Below are 23,629 nucleotides of genomic sequence, written 5' to 3'. Positions count from 1 at the left end.
GTCCATGTAAGATGCTAGCCTGGGTTTACAGGGCACACCGGCCAGGTTTGTCTGTGCACGAAGCCCCAACAAAGCAAGCCGCATGTGGGTTTATGCGAGCCATTATTTTGCAGTCGCAAATCCTCCTGGAGTTGTGGAACATCTCAGCAGGGAATTGATTCAGCTCTGGAAAATTCACTCCAGGGAGAAAGTTTCTTAAAGAATCATAGGCTGCCTCTTTCTCAACTGCAAACTTGATTAAAAGATGGAAAGAGCTGGAAAATAGCTGGATTCATTCAACCACAACACGGGGGGATAAGGATTCCCATTGTGTTAACTGTGATTTATGTGCCGCAGAAGAGGACAAACCCGATCAAGGATGATTAACTCCCCAAAAAAGAGGGTAAGATGTGAGGTGGTAGCCTAATTGGAACCGTGATCATCAAGAGTTTCGGATAAAACGTTTCACTAGTCTGATTGACTGCTATGGCCCTTCCCATAGAGAGTTACTTTACATTTGTGGCATACCAAATGTTAATTGTGTTGAGGTCTTGCCTTTACTTCAGGTTGCTTGTATCGTATTTCATTCCTCAGGTTAGCTTCCTAACAACTTTGTAAAGTGGGTTGAACTCCAGATGAGTAGACATTTAATGCAATGTCTCCTTAATCTTACCGCCTTAATTCCGACCGTTAGATTCACGAGTTGCTATATTCCTGTGGCTCAAATAAGCCTCTTGTTTCCATCCTTCCCGTCCAGCAGGAATGGTTCTTTAGAGACAGCGTCTCTCAGCATTCCTCCTTTTTGATCGTGGTACCTAGGATTGTCGGGAGTGGTCCTGGAGCAACTTCTAGAACGCCATTCCTACTTCCAAACGTCTTGGATGCTCCTTTCCACTGTTTCTGTCCTTTGCTCTCTCTCCCAAACGGGATTAGGAAGCTTCTACCACCACCAGACAAAGTTGAGTTGTTCAATGCCAAGGCAACAAGGGAAACAAAACCACAGGAGAAGCTTGCGAAGGTCGAGCTGTCCTACACCAGTCTTCTCAGAAGATCTCTGATCTCCCTAGAAAGCTGGCTTCTCAACCAAGGGAAAGCATTTGATTTTCTTTCCACATCTTTATTTAATTATCAATAAGTCTACCTCTCGCAGCCCAGCACTTTTCTCTGTTTTTTTCCCCCCACTTACAGTAGGGGCCAGGAGGTCTCTTCTTCTCCATGGGTTAGAGGAGACCGCTGGCACCCAGCCAAAGGTCTTCTCCTCCCCTCCCAACTCCCAAGGCCCCCGCTTCCCTTCCCTTCCCTTCCCTTCCCTTCCCGTCCCCGATGAGCATTTTGGTGCTCTGAGCATCTGTCTTCCAGGCCCAGCTGGAGAGATCAGAAACCCCATGCTGTGGGACCCACGGACTCCTCCGTTCTACTTTTGTTCTTCATGGGTGTTGTTTCTCACATTTCTCTGGCGCTTGTGTCTCCCGCCTGACCGTTGAGCTCCCTTAATCTCGAGCTGGAGGATTAGATTCTCCCCAACTGCGCGCTGCATTTGCTCCTTCAGCTCTGTTTTGTGCCCCAGCTGACATTCAGCCTGCCCCCCTGCCTGTCTGTGTGATTGGCTCCTCTAGTTCTCAAGAAAGCTTTTCTCTCCTGATGGGAGAGGGAATTTGCTGGATTGATTTTTCCTCTAACCCCCCACCCTTCTTCTTCTTCTTCTTCTTCTTCTTCTTCTTCTTCTTCTTCTTCTTCTTCTTCTTCTTCTTCTTCTTCTTCTTCTTCTTCTTCTTCTTCTTCTTCTTCTTCCTCCTCCTCCTCCTCCCCCCTCCTCCTCCCTCCTCTTCCTCCCCCTCTTCCTCCCCTCCTCCCTCCTCCTCCTCTCCTCCCTCCTCCTCCCCCCTCCTCCTCCTCCCCCTCCTCCTCCTCCCTCCTCTTCCTCCCTCTTCTTCCTCCCCCTCTTCCTCCCCTCCTCCCTCCTCCTCCTCTCCTCCCCTCCTCCTCCTCCCCTCCTCCTCCTCCCTCCTCTTCCTCCCTTCCTCATTCCTCCTCCTCCTCCTCCTCCTCTTCCTTCCCCTTTTCCTCCCCTCCTCCCTCCTCCTCCTCTCCTCCCCTCCTCCTCCTCCCCTCCTCCTCCTCCCCTCCTCCTCCTCCCCCCTCCTCCTCCTCCCTCCTCTTCCTCCCTTCCTCATTCCTCCTCCTCCTCCTCCTCCCTCCTCTTCCTTCCCCTCTTCCTCCCCTCCTCCCTCCTCCTCCTCTCCTCCCTTCCTCCTCCTCCCCTCCACCTCCTCCCCTCCTCCTCCTCCCTCCTCTTCCTCCCTTCCTCATTCCTCCTCCTCCTGCTCCTCCTCCTCCCTCCTCTTCCTCCCCCTCTTCCTCCCCTCCTCCTCCTCCTCTTCCTCCCCTCCTCCTCCTCCTCCTCCCTCCTCCCCCTCCCTCCTCTTCCTTCCCCTCTTCCTCCCCTCTTCCCTCCTCCTCCTCCTCCTCCTCCCCCTCTTCCCCCCCCCCCCCGTTCATTTAAACAGGTAGCTGAGATTTTCAGGGTATCCCAAGTAACAGTTTGGTGGAGGGTGGGTGGATGGATGGATAGGTAAGTGAAGTGAGGAGCTGCAACCAGAATATACAGACTGAATTTAGGAGCTGCCTTGGATTACTTGAGGATGATGGAGGAAGGGGGGGGGGTTGCGATGGGGACTGCAGAATTTGCACGCTGGGAGAGTGAATGAGTGAGGGTGTTTGGCTACGAGACAGGCTGGTACTACAAACCGGAAAAGAGATCTTGATATCTGTCACACTAGGAGTATAATTGCCATCTTTTCACAAGTAACATTTGTTATTTCTTTTTCCCTATTTCCTAAAGCTTCCCCGCCTCTCCTCGGATTGGCTTTAAAAGTAGCCATTCCATTCTTGCTTTTAGGGAAGTTTCACCTTTTCAACCATCATAGGTATGAAGACTGGTTGTAAGTCACTTGGTTCAGTGGCGTTGTAACTTCAAGGGACTGCTAAACAAACGCGAGGACTTGCGGTATCACAGAACAAAATCTCAGCATTTTGCTCTTGTTCAGACGTCAAGCATCCTGAAGCCTACATCTTTCCAAAAGAAAAAAAGAAAAAAAAAGGACATCATATGGGAACAAAAACATGCACCTGAACAAAATATTTTCTTGAAAAGGGTGGAAATTAGAAGCTAGGACTAGTAGCTTGGTAATATTGCTTCAAGGTGGAGTATGTGAGCGTGTAACTGAATTCTTAGCACTGAGGGCAAACTCTGTGTCTATTTGTGGGTTTTCCCCCTGGACGCAAACTCTTTGGAGGGTTGTCTACTTGACGTAACCAGATCCACGCAAGGGGTTTCGCTGATTGTGTTGTGTCCTTTTCTGTGGCCTGAGAGGGAAGAGGCATTTTTCTATGATGTGGTCAAGATTTCCAAGAGGACAACTTGAAGCCTGACTTAAAGGATGATGAATTTCCCTCAGATGGTGTTATAGCATTATACCAGAAGTGGGACATCGCATTTCTAATAAAAAAGAAAAATTGGAAAATGGTGTTTTCTGTTAGCCTCCTGCATTGAAGAGATGAGGCAGGTCCCTGTAGAGGAACTTAAATGGTTGTCTACAGAAATACGAATTTCTCTGCTTCTTCCTCTTAGAGAGCTGGTTCCCACATCACTCAAGGCTGTAATCTGGTTTGCTTGGTTTGGGCTGAGAGGGTGGTATGAACCCATCCATTGTGCTTGGAAATCCTTTGTTGGTTATTGCCCCACCTTTATTTTTGAGCATCTCAAGGCAGCATACATACACACCTAATGCCCCCACCTTCCCTCAACGTTCCCATGGGGTTGGTTGGACTGTGACGAAATAATTAGCTAAAAGTCACCCAGCCCAGGGAATTCCGGTTTGTCCAATAAATAAAGAAAAAAATAAAATTGTGGGTTTGTTGCGTTTTTCCTGTGTCTGTTTCTCATCAGTCACTGACAAAATGGTGGAGTTTCTCTCCTTTCCTTTGTTGTTATGGTGGCCTGCAGGAGGAGGTTCTGTAACTTCAAGCACTGAGGAGGTCCTTGGTGGTCTCTGAGCTTGGTTGTTTTCTTGCAGATGTTTCATTACCCAGCTGGGTAACATCATCAGTGCTAGAAGGGAATGGGGTTTGTAGCATTGAGGAGGACAAGAAGGAAGATGAAGAGGAGGACTGTGAAGTCCTTGGTGCTCTCTGAGCTTGGTTGTTTTCTTGCAGACGTTTCATTACCCAACTAAGTAATATCATCAGTGCTACAAGGGAGCGGGATTTATGAAGGAGGCGGAAGAGGAGGAGGAGGGGCTGTGAAGTCCTTGGTGCTCTCTGAGCTTGGTTGTTTTCTTGCAGACGTTTCATTACCCAACTAAGTAATATCATCAGTGCTACAAGGGAGCGGGATTTATGAAGGAGGCGGAAGAGGAGGAGGAGGGGCTGTGAAGTCCTTGGTGCTCTCTGAGCTTGGTTGTTTTCTTGCAGATGTTTCATTACCCAATTGGGTAACATCATCATGCTAGAAGGGAGTTGGGTTTGCGGAGTGGAGAAAGGGGAAGGAGAAGTAGGAAGTCTGTGATGTCCCCACCATTCAACTCTGAGCTACAAATATTCTTTTCTACCAGCACTAACTCTTCATTGCATCTGGTATTTTCCTACTCAGCATTTAAGCATTTTTAGGCAGACTTACATGTTTGAATACAATAAAATAGAGCAGTGTGTTTTTTCTTCAGAGTTGAAACTTAAAGCACAGCCCTCGGCTGTTGGAGGGGGGTACTTATGTGCCTGTGAAAGTCCACAAAGGCAAAAGTGAACCAGGAAACACAAGTCTACTAAGCTACTTCTTGGCAGGCCAAGAAAAATATTGTGCTGGCCCAACAAGTAGGTTATTCAAGCAGATTTCTACCAAGACAAACAGAAGAGAATCAAGGATAAGTAAGTTTTGGGGTCATAAGAGATACAAGTCTCTTAAGCCCAGGGTTGTCATGTGATAAGATGGGCGGCTAATAATGCAAATAAATAAATAATAAGTCTTGTTATAAAGTTCTCCATCCTTATGATAAGTTAAAACATTTGAAGAACAGTTGTGGGAATTGGATATGTCTGGTTTAATGAAAAGAAGGACCAGGGGAGACATGATAGCAGAGTTCCAGTATCTGAGGGGCTGCCCCAAAGAAGAGGCAGTCAAGTTATTCTCCAAAGCATCTGAAGGCAGGACAAGAAGCAATGGTGGAAACTCATCAAGGAGAGAAGCAACTTAGAACCAAGGAGAAATTTCCTGACAGTTAGAACAATTAACCAGTGGAACAACTTGCCTCTAGAAGTTGTAAATGCTCCAACACTGGAAGTTCTTAAGAACAACCATTTGCCTGAAGTGGTATAGTGGTTCCTGCCTAAGCAGGGGGTTGGACTAGAAGACCCCACAAGGTCCCTTCCAACTCTGTTATTCTGTTAAGTTTGATTTAAGCCTGAAAAAAATGGACGGGATGCTCTCTTTCTTAAATCATCCAAAATATTTTTTTTTTATCAAAACAAGCAATTTTTATATACTGTGTTTTATACATTTTGGTTTTTGTTTTGTGGAGCAGAAGAACACCTATTTCAGGCTAAGAAATTGATGAAGAAAAAATTCATAGGACAAGCAAAGAGACCCACTCTGAAGCTGAGGGTGCCAATGTAATAACATATTTTATTCTGATTTTTTTTTAAACAGGCCTTTTTAAAAACCACAATTTCTTGCTAGTTGGAGGAATAGGCCCAAAAGAATAAAAAAAAACATATGAAGTAAATAATGAAGTAGAAATTAATTTAAGATTTCCCCTCTACGCATAAACAGTGTGGTTGTGTTCAAGTAATACCCTCACCAAGGTTGTTTGACTAGGTTCACAAGACATGTTAAGTCATGGTTCATGGTTTCTAAACTATAATTTGCATGACACACTAAACCCTAAACATGGTTTATAACCATAATGGCTAGGTGGTCTCAACGTACTACCCAAATTAAACATGCCACCTTTGAGGCGTTAGGTAGAAAGTCAACCATTGAGATAAATGGGTGAGGCCTATCAAACCAGGCCCTTCTGGAATGTGTGTGTGTGTGTTTGTGTGTAGAATTTGAGGGTGGGAGCTTCCTTGGAATTAAGGCTTTCTGTGGAAAAATATGCTTTTTTTGAAGTCTATTGTTGAGCTTGTTGGGGGTTGAAAGCTAACATCTGTTTTCGAACCGGGTTTGGTGTTGGCGGCCAGGGTGATTTGTGTTAGAAATATCCAGGGCAACTTTTCTGGCACCTCAACCCAAGAGGAAATCAATCACTTCTGTGTATTTTGATTGTGACCAAAATTGTGTAGCTCCGATGGCTCTATTGGCTGGTGATGTTTTCGGTTGCAGTCCAGCATGAAAGAAAAACGTCCTACAGGAAACCAGGAAGGAAATGGGGCCCGGTGTGTTTTAACAAAACCTCCTCCCCCCCCCTCCTTTTTTTAAATGCCTAGGAAAAAAAATCATAAAATCAGTGGCAGAAACGCCATATTTGCTCATTTTTCTTTACAAACCGGGGAGGGCTTTCAATTAAACAGTGGTAACTTCGTTTACATAGTTTTGGTTCTAAATCAAGTGCTTCCAGGGACGTCTCAATTTGATTTCCTTTGGAGGAATTTTGTTCCCTCAGCTATGTCCTGCTTCTGTTTTCTGTTTTCTGCTGAGGATCACATTTCCCTTCAATTCCCAGGAATGTAAATTTGCGATGACGTCACCAACCTGATCCCAACAGTAAATGTTTAGCAGATAGGAGGCAAACTTTTGTCTTTTGGGATTTTCCTAACTTTTTAAAATTAGTTTGAAGAGAACGCTAGTCACTTTGGACGTCCACTACAAGTAGTCTTTGGCTTACAAACTCTTCGTTCAGTGACCAAACGGCACTGAAAAAAAAAAAGAGAGACTTAGGAGTGTTTCTCACAGTTACAACATGGTTAGGACACTGGGTTGGAGGTTAGCAAGCCCACGTTCGAGACCTGAATGCTGCTTTGTGGTGGGGTGAGTCCCTGTCATTTGCCCCAGCTCTTTGACTACCAGTTCTGTGGGTGTGGCTTGGTGGGCATGGCAGGGGAAGGATACTGCAAAATCCCCATTCCCTCCCCACTCCTGGAAAAAGGTTCCTGCAAATCCCAACATGACCCTGGGTGAAACCAGGCTCAATAGCAGTAACTGTGAGAGGGATCTTGGAGTTTTAGTGGACAACCAGCTAAATAGGAGCCAGCCGTGTGCAGCAGCAGCAGTCAAAAAAGCTAATGCAATCCTAAGTTGTATTAACAGATATGTCTAACCACAGCAACTTGAAGACTTGTGGACTTCAGTTCCCAGAATTCCCCATCCTGGCATGGCTGGCTCTGGAATTCTGGGAGTTGAGTCTACAGGTCTTAAAGTTACCAAGGTTGGACATTCCTGATCTGAGGTTTTCTGGATTTAGGGTGGTGGAAGATTTGTACGCTCTGTATTAGGGCTTGTGGGTGTTTCTGATTGAAAGGTAAAATAACTTTTAAAAAATGCTTGGAGACTTGCACAAGGTTTGGTACAGCATTAGTAGAATAGAATAGAATAGAATAGAATAGAATAGAATAGAATAGAATAGAATAGAATAGAATAGAATAGAATACCTTTATTGTCATTGCATTCCACGAATACAATGAAATTTGAAAGCCACCCCAGTACAATGCCGCAAACACCACATCACAATTACACTACAGAGTATTTAAAAATTAAAATAATTATAACAATAATAGGACTAAATCACAGATGCACTGTCAGTCTACATTAGTCTCCGGTTTCTTGAAATAGCTGTTGGCTTCCCCTCTTTGCAACTGCAGCCCAATCGAAAGAAAAGGTACATCTGATTCATACAGCTGAAGACATCTGCTATGCACCATTGGAAGCACCTCTTGGGCTTCCACATCTGCATTGTTTACAGATCCACCCTCCTCTGTTGATGGGGTTTGACCCAGATAGTTAATTTTGGGAGATTGCACCTCAACTTAATTTTTTTTTCTTCAATTGTTTTCCTAGGAATTAAGGGTACAGTGGTGGTAAGGGTGTCTTCACCAGTTAGTGGGACTGGGATTACTGAATATTTTTTTTTTGGTTAGGGTGAACTTATTTCTGGGGTACAGAAAAGGAGGTTGGGGTCTCCCACCTTACTGACCTGCAGGTAGCTGCGCTTGGCTGATCCCTTGAGATGATGGAGAAGACAAAGGGGGCCACCTGTAGCGGTTTGATCTTACTCTGCAAGGATTGACAGATTCTCTAGGGAGCCAGAGAGCCGGACGAGAAGTATTGGGTGCAAGCTTGTTAAAGAGAGAGATCCAACCTGGAAGGAAGGTGAAATTTTCTGACAGTTAGAACAATTCATCAGTGGAATGACTTGCCTCTTGGGGTTCTGGGTGCTCCATGACGGGAGGCTTTTAAGAAGAGACTGGACAACCCTTTGAATGGGATAGGATAAAGCTCCTGCCTTGAGCAAGGGTTGGACTAGAAGACCCTGAGGTCCCTTTCAGCCCTAAGATTCTACGACCCTATCTTTTGCAGAGGGATGCAGTGGCTCAGTGGCTAAGACGCTGAGCTTGTCCATCAGAAAGGTCGGCAGTTCGGTGGTCCGAATCCCTAGCGCCACGTAATGGAGTGAGCTCCCGTTCCTTGTCCCAGCTTCTGCCAACCTAGCAGTTCGAAAGCAGGTAAAAATGCAAGTAGAAAAATAGGGACCCCTTTGCTGGGAAGGTAACAGCATTCCGTGCCCCTTCGGTGTTTAGCCATGCTGGCCACATGACCACGGAGACGTCTTCGGACAGCTCTGGCTCTTTGGCTTTGTAATGGAGATGAGCACTGCCCCCTAGAGCTGGAAACGACTAGCACATATGTGCAAGGGGAACCTTTACTGTTATCTTTTGCAGAAATGTCCTTCAAAGGGCATTTCCTTCTGCCGATTCTCTCTTGTTCACGTGGGACAGGAAGGATGCTGACAAAACCCTATAATGCGAGTCCCCCAGGCTCTAGGTCCCCTTCCCCCACTTGGGTATATTTTGCCAGGGAAATAGTCACTCCAAGACCAAAGGAAACGGCCTGTATCCTGAATGCCATGGCAACCTTGTTTAGCTTCAGATTCCCAGCCGAGAGAATGGAATCCCATACTTGTTAATTAAAAAAAAAGAAAAGTGCTTTGCCCAGTGAAACTGGTGAATTTAGTCAACCTAGGAGCTCTGATCAAAAGTGAGCAGTCTGCTTAACTGAGTTTGAATTCTATAGAAGGGCTAATAGCTGTCATTTTGGTTCACGTCAAGCTTACAGACTGGCATCTTTTATTAACCAAAGACTTCATTTTTGGGGGTTTGTTGTTTTGTTTCATTTGGTAGAGCAACAAGAATGCGTAACGGTCTCTTTTCTTTTCAGCAATGAGCTTTGCATGAGGTGTAATAATGAATCTCGAAGTTTTCTACTTGGAGGCCAACTCCTTCCACGTCGGAAGCGGGAAGCCGTGGGCAAAGCACAGTCTTTCTTGGCCTCAGTGCTCGGTTTTTTCCTGTGCAGTGGGTATATTTATTTTGGTTAGAACAATTTTGTGTTCCAACTTTCCTCTTGCCGCAGATGGGATGAAAGCAGCTACTAATATCAATGGAATCACACTGCTGTGGTTGCCTGAAGTGTAAAACTAGTCACAAAAGGATACAACGAAAGGAGAGATAGCTTGGTATAGTGGTTAAGGCACTGGGATGGAAGATGATGAATTCTAGTTCCACCTTAGATGGGAAACCCAGATGGGTGACTTTGGGCCAATCACCAGGAGATTGTGAGTTCTGGTCCCGCCTTAAGAATGAAAATCGGCTGGGTAATTTGATACCAATCACCAGGAGTCTGTGAGTTCTAGTCCTACCTTAGGCAGGAAAGATGGCTGACTGACTATGGGCCAATCACCAGGAGATGGAGAGTTCTAGTCCCGGCTTAGGTGGGAAAGCTGGCTGAATGACTATGGGTCAAATCACCAGGAGTCTGTGAGTTCTAGTCCTACCTTAAACAGGAAAGATGGCTGAGTGACTAAGGGCCAATCACCAGGAGATGGAGAGTTCTAGTCCCACCTTAGGACCAATCACTAGGAGATTGGGAGTTCTGGTCTCATCTTGGGCATGAAAGCTGGCTAGGTGACCGTGGGCCAATCACCAAGAGACTGGGAGTTCTAGTCTTGCCTTAGGCATGAAACTAAGGGTGACCTTGTGCCAGTCACACTGTCTTAGCCATAAGAAGAAGCCAATGGCATTTCTGCATCTTCTCCTATGTCACCGGGGGACAGAATTTGAACCGAATCATTATTGAGATGTCAGTTTAGGTGTACACTTATCCAAGCATTTGCGGTTATCTGCTGGGTGGTATATTTCTTTTCCTTCCCCTGTTCTCCCTGCATGTGGAAAAATAACTCAGGCCCAACTTTCCTTGCTCCGAACTACTGTATTTTTCTAAGAATTACGGTATAATTTAACAACTGTGCAAGAATCACATTTTTCACTCATGCTTTGTTCCATACTGTGTGAAGGAACCTTTGAGTTCTTCCTGAGCTCCTCGGTAAGACCACACTTGGAATATTGCATCCGATTTTGGTCGCCATGATATAAAAATAAGATACTGAGACTCTAGAAAGAGTACAGAGAAGAGCCACAAAGATGATTAGGGGCCTGGAAGCTAAAACATCTGAAGAACGGTTGCAGGGAATTGCATATGTCTAGTTTAAAGAGAAGAAGGTCTAAGGGTGACATGATAGAAGGGTTTCAATTATCTACGAGGCTGCCACAAAGAAGAGGGCGGGTCAACACCTTCTCCAAAGCACCTGAAGGCAGGACAAAAAGCAATGGATGGAAACTAATCAAGGAGTGGAGCAACCTAGAACTGAGGAGGAATTTCCTGACTGTTAGAACAGTTAACCAGTGGAACAACTTGTATCCAGAAGTTGTGGGTGCTTCATCACTGGAGGCTTTTAAGAAGACATTGGACAGCCACTTGTCTGAAATGGTATAGGACAGTGGTGGTTAACCTTTTTGGGCTCCTGTGCCATAAATTATGCGTGCACCAGTGCACACGCACTCACATGCGACCACCCAGAATGCAATGTGCACCCCTCCCCACGCCCCCTGCACAGGCGCACGCAATCCCACTCCTCCTGCCACCCCCTTACCTGCAATGCACCTCACAGCTGATTTTTTGGCTGGTTTGAGGCCTTTTTTGGCCTCCCAGAGGCTTGGAAAAAACCTCTGCAAGGCTTTTCAGGTTGAATTATAGGCCCGTTTCGTTACTTCCTATAATATTGGAAGTGACAAAATGGGCCTATAATTTGTCCTGAAAAGCCTTGCAGAGGTTTTTTCCAAGCCTCTGGGAGGCTGAAAAAAGGCCTCAAACCAGCCGGAAAAAAAATCAGCTGTGAGGGGCGCGCATGCGCAGTGAGGTAAATTTGCCTGTGGCTTGCGTGCCAGCACAAGTGGCTGTGTGTGCCACTTGTGGCACGTGTGCTATAGGTTCGCCATCATGGGTATAGGATCTCCTGCCTGAGCAGGAGGTTGGACTAGAAGACCTCCAAGGTCCCTTCCAACTCTCTTATTCTTTTATTACTCTGGAGACACAGGGAAAACAGAAGTCCAGCAGGGTTGAAACGAGAAACCAAAGATGCTCTGGGGCTGTTGGTTGTGACGCACAACCTCTTAGCATTTGTTGATCGCTCAGTGGCACCTGCAGCTTCTGGATCTGCAGGAACCAACGGAAGGTAACACAGAAATGCTCCCTTGCTCTGCATAAAGACATTAAATTCTTCTCACCTGCTTTTCTTTTGTCATATTTATGTATGAGCTCCAGAAGTCCGCCTATCATTTCATCCTACCTGAACTGCGCTCCTGAATCCGTCTCTCCTAATAAACGAAAAAGAATTATGTGAAATTAATTTAACCTTGCCCATAACAGCAGGGGGTGATTTACGCCTGTCTCTTATTATTTTCTAGTCATACTTAATGAAGATGGATAAGAGGGCTTGGCTTTTCTAACTGAGTTAATTTGCCAGCTTTTCAAACTGAAGGTATTAAATAAGATGTATGGGAAATGTTGTTTCGGATTTCTTCCCGTCCTTCCTCTTTGACAGCTCTGCTATTCTTTTCCGGCATCGCATATCGAATTGTGTCTTCATCACTCTCTCTTTTTTTCTTTTAGAAGTAGTTGAACTCCCTAAGGACTGGGAAGGGAACCTGGAATTCATCATAGCAACCTGTAGCAATTTTTTTAGGGTCTCTGGAGACCTCCGATGTAGCTGGCTCACTATCTTTAAGAAGGATGCTGGGTAAACAGGCCAGGATTTGGAGACGTCTCAGCCCTGGGCATCACTGGGTATCCCTGTGTAGGGCTACAGACATGGACACGTTGACCAATTATATACCTCCCTGCCCCTAATCTGCCCAAGGATTCAGGGATCTCCCTGGAAATCTCAAGGGAAAACATTGCAAGTTTCCCAACATCCTTGTTTTCGAGATGGTTTAAAATCTGGACACCAGATGGCCATCTAATCAGTGGTGGGATTTAAATCATTTTACTACCGGTTCTGTGGGTGTGGCTTGGTGGGCGTGGCTTGGTGGTTATGGCTTGGTGGTTATGGCTTGGTGGGCATGGCTTGGTGGGCGTGGCAGGGGAAGGATATTGAAAAATCTCCATTCACACCCCACTCCACGAGAAGGATTGTAAAATCTCCATTCCCTCCCCACCCCAGTAACCTGCTTTCCAGCTCCGTTCTCCTGTGCAGAGCAACCAAAGAAGACCCAGCCAATCAGCTGGGACTCAATGGGAGGCAGAGAATAGATGGGGGCAGGGCCAGTCAGAGGTTGTATTTGCCGGTTCTCCAAACTCCTCAAATTTCTGCCACTGGTTTTGCAGAACTGGTCAGAACCTGCTGAATACCACCTCTGCATCTAATGTATGGCTTAGGATTTCCAATGGTGGCAGTATGTTTGTTGATTGATTTCTGGTCCACCTTACTGCTCACTTCAAACCCCCAAGGTGGTGAAGACTAAACTGAATGCTAAAATGAAAGTGAGTGCTGAAAAAAAGTATTTCTTTGTTGTGTCATGTCCATACTTGTGTTGCTTTCTTTAGCAGAAATATGGAAATAGATATGGCTTTCTCTCTTCTTCAAGTTCTGGATTTCTTGATAATATCCCATATTTAAATACAAACCTTGGATGGCTTATGTTTCTTCGAGACAGTCTTGGTTTCTGAACAAGTTGCTGCACTTTTCTTGGCCAAGTTTTTCAGATGTGGCTTGTCATTGTCATCTTTTTTGGGCTGAGAGAGAATGATTGGCTCAAAGTCTGCTTTTGTGCCTAAAGTGGGATTAAAATGTATCATCTCCTAATGATTGGCCCACAGTCACCCATCTGGCTTTGTGCCTAAGTTGACACTAGAACTCACAGTCTCCTGGTTTTCTTACAAATAGTCCTTGCTTAATGACCACATCAGGGGCTGACAACTCTACTTTGTTCGGAAAACTTTCTTAAGTTTTCGTGGGTACTTACCTGTATGGTATTCAGCTTTGTCCAGACGAACACAATACAGAAGCCTGATGATGGCAGATGAGATTCTGACAGAGTCTTATTTTTAGGGAAACATGGTACCAATGGTCTCTGCTTTTAACTATGTATGTACTGTATATACAAAGGAGGAATGTTTGCAGGCATTTGCAAGAATTTTAAATAAAATTCTTTCAACGTCTTCAAGTTTGGAGCCAGGTTTTATTTGACTAAGGGCTTACCGAGTTAGGCCAACTAATAGCAGTTTGAATATTCACCAGCCCAATAAGGATGGGTCTCTTTAGCATTTTGCAAAAGAAAGCAATGCAGACATCAGACACAAGAGGCAAAGCGCCAAGCCTGTAAGTTTGAAACAGTTCTGGGAGTTAAGAATTTACATCTCTTTATTAATTATTAGATGTTATTAGTGCATGACTAAGGAGATGGGAAGTGTTCTTTTGAAGTAGTGTACCCAAATTAGCTCGCAAAATAAATAAATAAAACAAATTCATAATGTCTGCTCTAATGAATTTTTCTAAACACACAAATCACACTTTATTAAGGCAGTCGATCTTTTAACTGTAAAAATATTATGCCTGGGACACTGGGGAAATCCGTTTAGAATGATAAAACATTTGGGACTCTTCTTCTTTCCTTCAAACCCCAAGGATGTAGGAAAGGAATTATTGACGGGAGCTTGAGAAACCCTGTCAGGTTGTCCATCCATCCATCCATCCATCCACCATACAAAGAGGTGCCCAAATCCTGGACCGGATGGAACCGAATTAGGTGAGCGAAATAGAAGCTGGAAGAAGAAAGATTTAGTTTGACCGAGGATCATGCCAGCAGATGAAAAACAAATCCAGAATAACACTCCCGCTGTATCCTATGGAGAAAACAATTGGGTGGGGTTGTGATATTGTAGAGTGCGTCATTCTCCCACCTCCCATCAGAGTGTCCCATGTGTGTCCAAAACAGAGCCTATGCGTCGTTTAATGCTTCCCAGTGCTTTGTAGACACACAATTACATGACAAACTACAGATGATCCTATGACCATTGTTGGTTTACTTACTCGTTTAGCGTACGGCATTTCACCTAGATCACTGGTGTCAAACTCAAGGCCCGGGGGCCAGATTCGGCCCCCAGGGTGCTTAGATCTCCCTGGAAACAGCAAAGGACTGGCCCATGGTGCGTCTGCCAGTGAAAACGGAACTTGGGAGGGTCACGTGTGGCCTCCCCGAGTTCCTTTTTCACTGGCAGAGGGTTTCAGGAGGCCATTGCAGCTGAAAACTGAGCTCGGGAGCCCATTTTCGCTAGCAGAGGGCTGGGGCCACCACAGACACCCCTGACATGAGTGACATTGAGCTGGCCACACCCACCACACAACCCTGATGTGGCCCTCAATGAAATCAAGTCTGACACTCCTGACCTAGATTAGTAAAGCACGATAAAACATAAACGCTAAAAAGACCCATGTTCAAATGCCAATGTCTAGGCCAGGGGTCTTCCAACTTGGCAGCTTTAAGCCTTGTGGACTTCAATTCCCAGAATTCCTCCTCCAGTCCTGTTAGCTCAGGAATTCTGGGAGTTGAAGTCCACAAGGCTTAAACTTGCCAAGTTTGGAGACCCTCGGTTTAGGCCATGGATTGAAGTTGGCTGTCCCACTTTGAAGCGGTTGATATTATCTCTGAAAGAGGGAGAGAAAAAAAAAGATTCAGGAGAGGAACATAAAAATGATAGCCCACCACTTTTTCTGTCGTGGTTCCCCCAGAGAGAATGGGTCCAAAACGATGCTCCTTTCCTTTATTTCTTTTTCTTTTTGGGGTGGTGGCAGTGGAAAGACTTGAGAAGATAGGCCTGAAGTATTCTCAACACTTGAAAAGGATTTTCTCCCTCAAAAGAAGTGACGGCATTGATGATGTTAGTCATTCAGTCAAGTCTGACTCTTGATGATTCTATGGGCCCGTTCTTTGAACTCTGAAATGAGAGTATTCTCTTGTTAGCATATCAAAGCTAATTGATGTTTCTTCCCCCAATCTTTACCCCAGTTTTTGATTCTTCAAGATCTGGCTTCTTCGTGACCATTTGGCACACAGGTTGAATAAGAGTGGGTAGAGAACGGTGGTGGTATTCTACTGGTAGAACCGGGCCGGTAGTGGCGATGAGCAGTGGAGACCGAACCGGTTCTCTCTGACTCTCTGTGTTGGGCCCACCTGCCCACCTGGGCTCCCCTACTCACCTTTATGTCCTTCTTTTGAAGTGCAGCAGCAATTGCACTGCAGCAGCTGTTGAAGCATCAGGGAGACTGCAGGATTGCAGGAGGCGACTCAAAACGCCTCTGCGCCTGAGCAAAGTGTGCGTTTGGCGCATGCGTGCCTGCCCACCAAGCCACACCCACCGAACCGGTGGTAAAAAAATATTTGAAACACACCACTGGTAGAGAACGCAACTTGGTAGCGCTCCTTTCTTTTACCTTAAACCAATTGGTATCTCCCTATGATGTTTCCACAGTTAACATATTATGCATTGCACACATTGCACAATGTTTTCTCCTTTAACGAGAATATGTGTCTGTCTGTCTATCTATCATCTATCTATCTATCTATCTATCTATCTATCTATCTATCTATCTATCTATCTATCATCTATCTATCTATCTATCTATCTATCTATCTATATCTATCTATCATCTATCTATCTATCTATCTATCTATCTATCTATCTATCTATCTATCTATCTATCTATCTTATTTTGGAAGATAGATTTGCTTTCAAAACAGGAATCTCCTCTAAATTCAACCCAATCTCAACCTACTGTATAACCCCAGGTGGGACCTGCACATTCTTGATGTAGCTCGCTGGCTCTCTTAACAGTCCCCTGTGTGCCATTTTAAGACATGGGCGTGATCCTTTGGCAAATTCCTGAGTCTCAAAACTGTGATCTGGGCTTAGACCACAATTCCCTAGCTGACCCACCATGAATGGTCCAGAAGACCATTCATAGACACTTTCCCGAAATAGGCTGCTTTCCAGAAACCATTTTGCTTTTAATCCATCCTTCCTTTTCTTTTTATTCCCTAATTGCTGTGGTCAACTCTCCTTGGAGTATATCAGTATTTATATGAGCCGCATACATGCCTATTTTTTCTTCCTTTCCTAATACTTAAAAGCCTGTATTAAATGCTAAGTTGATTTTTTTTAAAAAAATTTTTTTTTGGCGGCTGTTCTTATTTAAAAACGAGACTTAGGAAGCAGAAGACATAATCAGCGCAAATGTATATTATACAATGTTTTTTTTCCCCTTTAACAAGAATATGTATATTTTTATCTTGGGAGATAGTAGCATAAAATTAGGATAGCAGAGGGAATATTAGCGCTGTGGCTTGTGTATGTGTCTGTCTGCATAAGCCTACTATGCTCTTTGTCAGCCCAAAACTCTTCTCTTAGCACCAATAGATGTTCAATTGAAAGGAACTGGCTTGGAAAATTGAAGGGAATTTTATTTTGGGAAAGGAATAATTAATGAACGCTTCTTTTCTGAACTGATATACTACAGTGCAGATAAAGAAATGCCTATGGGTTTTGCATGTAGTCCTTTGTCAAAAGGGAGACGGTCTTTGTGTCCAGGTGCCTTTTCAAAATCATTGCAGGACACATCTAAGTTGAGTGTGGGTACATTTATTGATTTGTGCGACCTCATTCTAAGGGACCACCCCAAAAAAGAAGAGGGAGTCAAGCTATTCTCCAATGCACCTGAAGGCAGGACAAGAAGCAATGGATGGAAACTAATCAAGGAGAGAAGCAACCTAGATCTAAGGAGAAATTTTCTGACTGTGAAAACAATTAATCAGACTTGCCTCTGGAAGTTGTGGGTGCTAAAGGTTATATCCCACCTTTATAGTTTTATTATAAACAATTCAAGGCAGGGAACATTTCTAATACCCTTCTTTCCTTCCTTCCTTCCTTCCTTCCTTCCTTCCTTCCTTCCTTCCTTCCGCCCCTCCCTCCCTCCCTCCCCCCTTCCTTCCTTCCTTCCTTCCTTCCTTCCCTCCCTCCCTCCCTCCCTCCCTCCTTCCTTCCTTCCTTCCTTCCTTCCTTCCTTCCTTCCTTCCTTCCTTCCTTCCAACAATAACAACTCTGTGAAGTGTGGGTGAATGACTGGCCCAAAGTCACCCAGCTGGTTTTCAGGGCTAAGGCAGGACTAGAATTCACTGTCTCCTGGTGATTGGCCCCAAAGTCACCCAGCTGGCTTTTAGGCCCAAGGCAGGACTAGAACTCCCAGCCTCCCAGTTTCTAGCCTGGTCTAAGAAATTACTTCTCGGAACTACCACAACGATTGGTTTCACCTTATTCAAAATGACAAAGCCTGCTTTATAGAGCATGGCATTTAAAGCCCCAAGCCATGCCGTATTATGGTGTAGTGGTGTGTAAACCCAATCACAGTTGCTTCCTCGTTGAGTTCCTCCCTTCCCGTACTTCTCCCTCCTTCATTTAACCTAAATTAATGGTACATTCTCTTCCCCGTTTCCATGTACCCCCTCCTGTTCCCTACCATTTCATTCTTACTCTCTTTCCTTGTTGCCAGCAGAACAATAATGGCCTCATTAGGACTTGGGAGGGGGGGAAAAAAAAAATACCAGTTCAGGAATCTGCACGAATTTAGCCTGTGTACAAGCCGAAAAAAAAACTTGTGCAACCATTCTAGTGCCTCCCACCTCTTTCATAGGGTAACCCAGCGATGAAAAGGGTAATGTATAATAACCCTATTAAAAGACAGCACTCTGGCAGGAGGCCTTGGCTCCCACTGAGTCTTGCAACGAAATTTTGGAAGATGCCAGCTTGCTGCTCTTTTCTTTTCCTCAAAAAAGAGACAAAGTTTGAGCTCGGGAGGAGACCTCCCCGATGGAGATTTAAGAGCCTGAAAAAAAATAGTTGGAGGAATGCAACATCCGTGTCTTCCAGTTGGCCAACTGTTGACCCTCAACGGCCCTATTGACCTGTTTGGAGGGTATAATGGGTTGGGAAAGACTTGTCCTCTTCATTGCTTCATAGAGGGAGGGAAGGCCTCATTGGTGGAACCCGTGCCACACACGTACAGTGGGCTATCCGTACATTTCCAGTTGAGCATGAAAGATCCAGTGATGAGCAAGATTCAGTTTGAGAGAGAGCAGGTTCTACAGTGTGATTTAGCCTAAGCAAGGGTGGGCTTCAAAAATTTTAGCAATGGGATCGCTGCTCGGTTGCTGAGTGGGTGTGGCCATGGTGGGCGTGGCCTCATCGGCCTCCTGCAGCATGGCAGGGGGTGCAGTTTTGCCCACCCCAGACTCCGGAGGCTTTGCTCGAGCCCCTGGGAGGGAGAAAGCAACCTCCCCGGGCTCCTGAGTCTCTCTGGAAGCCAGAAATGGGCTGATTTCCGGCCTTCCTGAACTTCTGGGAGGCCCGTTTTTCACCCTCCCCGAGCCTCCCTGCACGCCCTCCACTTACCTGAATCCAAAACGGGCCGCATGGAGACACCTGGGAGGGGTGGGGCGGGGTGGGCGGGGCCAGCCAGGAGTGGGATTTGGGGGTTCTCCAAACTGCACAGAATCTTAGTTAGGGACTCTCCCGAATGCCTGCAAGCCCCCAGTAGCCCACCCCGGAGCCAAAGGCATTTGAGTATGTTCTCACGTTTCCATTTCTAGATAATAATACAGGTTAGTAACTCTCTCTCAGATAACTACTTCACAACTTTTCAGGAAAGTGCAGTACAATAAACATTTAGGGCAACTAGTCTGGTTTTGCAATCTATCACGTTCATTGGGGGAAAGGATGGTAGCTCTTCTTTTATGATCCCCATAATTAGACTCCTAGCATATCATACATTACAAAGGAGACATTCACAATTTTGTTTTCATGGTTCAAACTTCTTGTAAAAGAAAACCAATATTGTTTTCAGGAGTCAATAATAATAATAATAATAATAATAATAATAATAATAATAATAATAATAATAATAATAATAATAATAAGTAGCCCTCAACTTAACAACAGTTTTGCTTAGTTCAAAGTTATGACACTGAAAAAAGTGACTTACAACCGTTTTTCACAGTTACGACCTTTCCAGCTTCCTCATGATCATGTGGTCAAAATTCAGGTGCTTGGCAACTGACTCGTATTTATGACAGTTGCTAGGGCTCAAGATCATGTGATTCCCTTTTGCAACCAAGCAAAGTCAACGGGGAAGCCAGATTCACTTCAACTGGCTTACTAATTTATCAACTGCAGTGATTCACTTAACAATGGCAGCAAAAAAGGTCGTAAGATGGGGTAAAGTTCACTTAACAAATGTCCCACCTAACAACAGAAATTTTGGGCTCAATTGCAGTCGTCATTTGAGGACTACCTGTAATGTTGACTTCAAGATTATTGAAGTATCCCCCTGTTTGCTTTCTCCATCATCTTAATTTGCTGCTGGATTTTAAATGTTCTCCTTGAAGTTGGTGATCGTCTGAATGGGTTTAATCGTAAATATCTGAAGATGATTCAGACGTAATAGTAATGTTCTGGGACTGATGAACATCCTGGCTCTTGTAACAGCAAGTTTACAAAGACATTGAAGATCATGAAAGCAAGATTATTTAACCTCCAGAGGGATGGAGGTTCTGTGATCCAGTCCTTGTGTGTTTGTGCACAATTCTATTTGTTGTGTCTGGGTTTTAAGCCGGAGCAGATGTTGAAATAGAATGACGAAACAGCTGGATGGAAGAACTAAGTCATCTAATTTTCAATTTTATCACAAGAGCCTTCCTCTCTCTCTCTCTTTTTTTAGCTCACTGCAATTCTAAGCAAGAATTGCAACACTTGTTTCCCCATCCCTTAAAAATTGAATAGAATAGAATAGAATTTAGAATAGAACAGAACAGAACAGAATAGAATAAAAGTAGAATGTAGATTAGAATATAGAGAATATAGAGAATAGGTTTGGATAGGATAGGATAGAATTCTATTCTATTCTATTCTATTCTATTCTATTCTATTCTATTCTATTCTATTCTATTCTATTCTATTCCATTCCATTCTACTCTATTCCATTCCATTCCATTGTACCCTACCCTACCCTACCCTACCCTACTTTATTATTCCATTATTCTATTCTATTCTGTTCTGCTCTGCTCTACTCTACTCTATTGTTCCATTATTCTATTCTATTCTATTCTATTCTATTCTATTCTATTCTATTCTATTCTATTCTATTCTATTCTATTCCATTCCATTCCATTCCATTCCATTCCATTCCATTCACTCTACATTCCTATTTCCATTCAATTCCATTCCATTCCATTTTATATTTTATTTTATTTTTCTTTATTTTTATAATTAAATCCTGTGCCAACGATCTTGCCAAGGCAACTTTAGGCAGCTTACATTTAAGAGCAGGTTGGTCTCATGAAGCTATGGATGGCCTCTGTAACACCAGCGCTGCAGCTAAAAATTTTTTTTGCATTTCAATAAAACAACACTGCGAATATCTTAGATTACATCTTCTAATGTACTTAATGAGCATTGTGATATACATACATACATACTCATTCAGTCTCGTTTTGGTTTGGGGATACTTTATTCTAAAGGCTGGCTGATGTGTAACCATTTGATAGGAACATAAATTGTCATTTTATTGCTGAGTTCACCCAGCTCACTAAGCCATGATTTATAGGTGCCTAAGATAGTTCCGTATTAACAGGCTCTTGGGTTACCTTACACACTGGCTTGTTTCCCGTGTCACACTGTGTCAATATAAGCCAAAATAAGCAAACCAATGGGCTAGTGTTTGAATTTGGCTACACCTTGGGCAATAATCCAAGTTGAAAAATTGATATTTTTCAGGGCCACGTATTTGTTTTGCCGGATGAGATGAAGGTACTCTAGGTTGCAGTTCAGATCTTAGCTTCATTTAGTCTCCCAGAATTAAAGGGGATAATTGATGGCTCTTTTTTTTAGGAGATCTTGTGAAAATGTAGTGCTGAGAAACAAATGGTACTGTAGACTCTAAAGCAGTGGTGGGATTCAAATTTTTTTACTACCGGTTCTCTGGGCGTGGCTTGGTGGGAGTGGCAGGGGAAGGATATACTGTAAAATCCCCATTCCCTCCCCACCCCACTAACCTGCTTTCCAGCTCCGTTCTCCTGTGCAGGGTAACCAAAGAAGAGCCAGCCGATCAGCTGGAACTCAATGGGAGGCAGAGAAGAGATGAGGTTGGTGGGGCCAGTCAGAGGTGGGATTTGCCAGTTCTCCAAACTACTCAAAATTTCCGCTACCGGTTCTCCAGAACTGGTCAGAATCTGCTGAATACCACCTCTGCTCTAAAGGTAGTCCTTGACTTACAATAGTTCATTGTTTGCAATTACAGTGGCACCAAAAAAAAAAAAAAAGACTTCTGAAGTTTTTCACACTTACAACCGTTGCAGCATCTCTATGGTCACTCTATGATCAAAATTCAGACAGTTGGCCACTGACTTGTATTTATAACGGTTGCAATGTCCCGGAGTCATGTGACTTCATGACAAGCACAAAATCAAAGGGGGTGAGAGATTCACTTAACAATTGTGTTACTAACTTAACAGAACTCCGGTGATTCACGGTAGTGACTAAAATGGGACAAAACTAGGGGTTGGGATTCTACCGGTTCAGATCGGTTCTATAGAACCGGTTGTTCTGATTCTGCCCAGTTTGGAGAACTGGCAAATCATGCCCCTGGCTGGCCCCGCCCCTCTCCATCCACCCCTCTCCTCCCCTCCCAGTCAGTCCTTATTGCGCACGCATGTTCTGATGATCAGCTATGCCGGGACCCCCCTCGCTGTCTTACTGCTTCGCCCAGGAGGCAAAAAGGGGCATGCGGGGTGTGTGTGTGCTGCCCTCCCACCATGCACCCCGTTTCTTTTGCTTTCCTGGGAGCAAAAACGCCCCCCAGGAGATTAGCATGAGGCCCAGGAGGCAAAAAAGGGGGATGCTACAAAAAAAAACAAGCCATGCCCACCCAATCACATGGCCATGCCCACCTAGCCATGCCCACAGAACTGGTTGTTAAAAAATTTGAATCCCACCCCTGGACAAAACTCAATAACTCTCACTTAACAACAGAAATTCGGGGGTCCCTTGTCGTCGTAAGTGCAGGACCGCCTGTGTTGTGAAAGCTTCGCAGATCAGTTTTATTCCTGATTCATTAATTAGGCCTTGGGAGGTCGACTTCTTTTCTTTGTTCATGTGATTATATATTTATATTGTTAAAAATAAACTCAAATGAAAAACAGCAGCATGGTGAAGTGGATTGGGACGGTTCTTTTGAAAAATTGTAACCTGCCTGTTCTCTCCTTGAACCTCACCGTAGCTTTTCTGCTTTCTTCCAGTTGAAGAGGGCGAAACATCAGACTTTACGCTGAACTGGGACCCGACCGTAACCCAATCAGGTAAGCGCAACCAATTGCTCACAGCACAAGATACATTTTTGGTCTTTACTCTCGATTCCAGCACGGTGACTAGATTGGTTCCATATGGCTAATAAAACCCGAAGACTAATATTGTTCTGTTCTCTGGGGAGCCGAGTGCACTGTACCAAGTTATGACTCTTTCACGCAGAGCAGCTCCAAAGTTGCTTTTTTTTTTGTTGCCATGGGCATCATGGCGCTTTCGTTCTGATGTAATTATACAATCATGGGTGTGAATGGGATTTCTCCTTCTCTTTACTCAAGTGTGAATTTGATGCTGTAATATTTTATGGTATCCCACTGCAATGGGTTTCTTTCCTTTCCTTTCCTTTCCTTTCCTTTCCTTTCCTTTTCCTTTTTTCCTTTTCCTTTTCCTTTTCCTTTTCCTTTTCCTTTCCTTTCCTTTCCTTTTCCTTTTCCTTTTCTCTTCCTTTCCTTTTCCCTTCTTCCTTCCCCTTCCCTTCCCCTCCCTCTTCCTTTCCCTTCTTTTCTCTTCCTCCCTTGCCTCCCTTCCACTCTCCTTCCCTCATCCCCCCTCTCTCTCCCTCCTTCCTTCCCTTCCTTCTTCCCTCCCCTCCCTCCCTTTTTCCTTAAGATGGTTGGATTTCCAAATCATGTTAACCTATTT

The 23,629-nt window shown here is 44.4% G+C and overlaps 1 protein-coding gene across 2 annotated transcripts in view; it reads left to right on the top strand.

Moving 5' to 3' along the window:
* Positions 1 to 23,629, top strand: part of ZNF423 (zinc finger protein 423) — a 254,995-nt gene that overhangs the window by 23,888 nt on the left and 207,478 nt on the right. For both annotated transcript variants that reach the window (XM_087940679.1, XM_087940678.1), the window contains exon 2: positions 22,924 to 22,983. In XM_087940679.1, coding sequence (XP_087796805.1) covers positions 22,924 to 22,983 — 60 coding nt within the window. The remainder of the gene's footprint in view (positions 1 to 22,923; positions 22,984 to 23,629) is intronic.

The sequence above is a fragment of the Pseudonaja textilis genome, chromosome 11 (assembly GCF_049901715.1).
Source record: "Pseudonaja textilis isolate UNSWEBS1 chromosome 11, rPseTex1.2, whole genome shotgun sequence".
Taxonomy (NCBI): Eukaryota; Metazoa; Chordata; class Lepidosauria; order Squamata; family Elapidae; genus Pseudonaja; species Pseudonaja textilis.
Note: the sequence above shows the minus strand (reverse complement) of the source record. Positions and strands in the feature narration are given on the sequence as shown.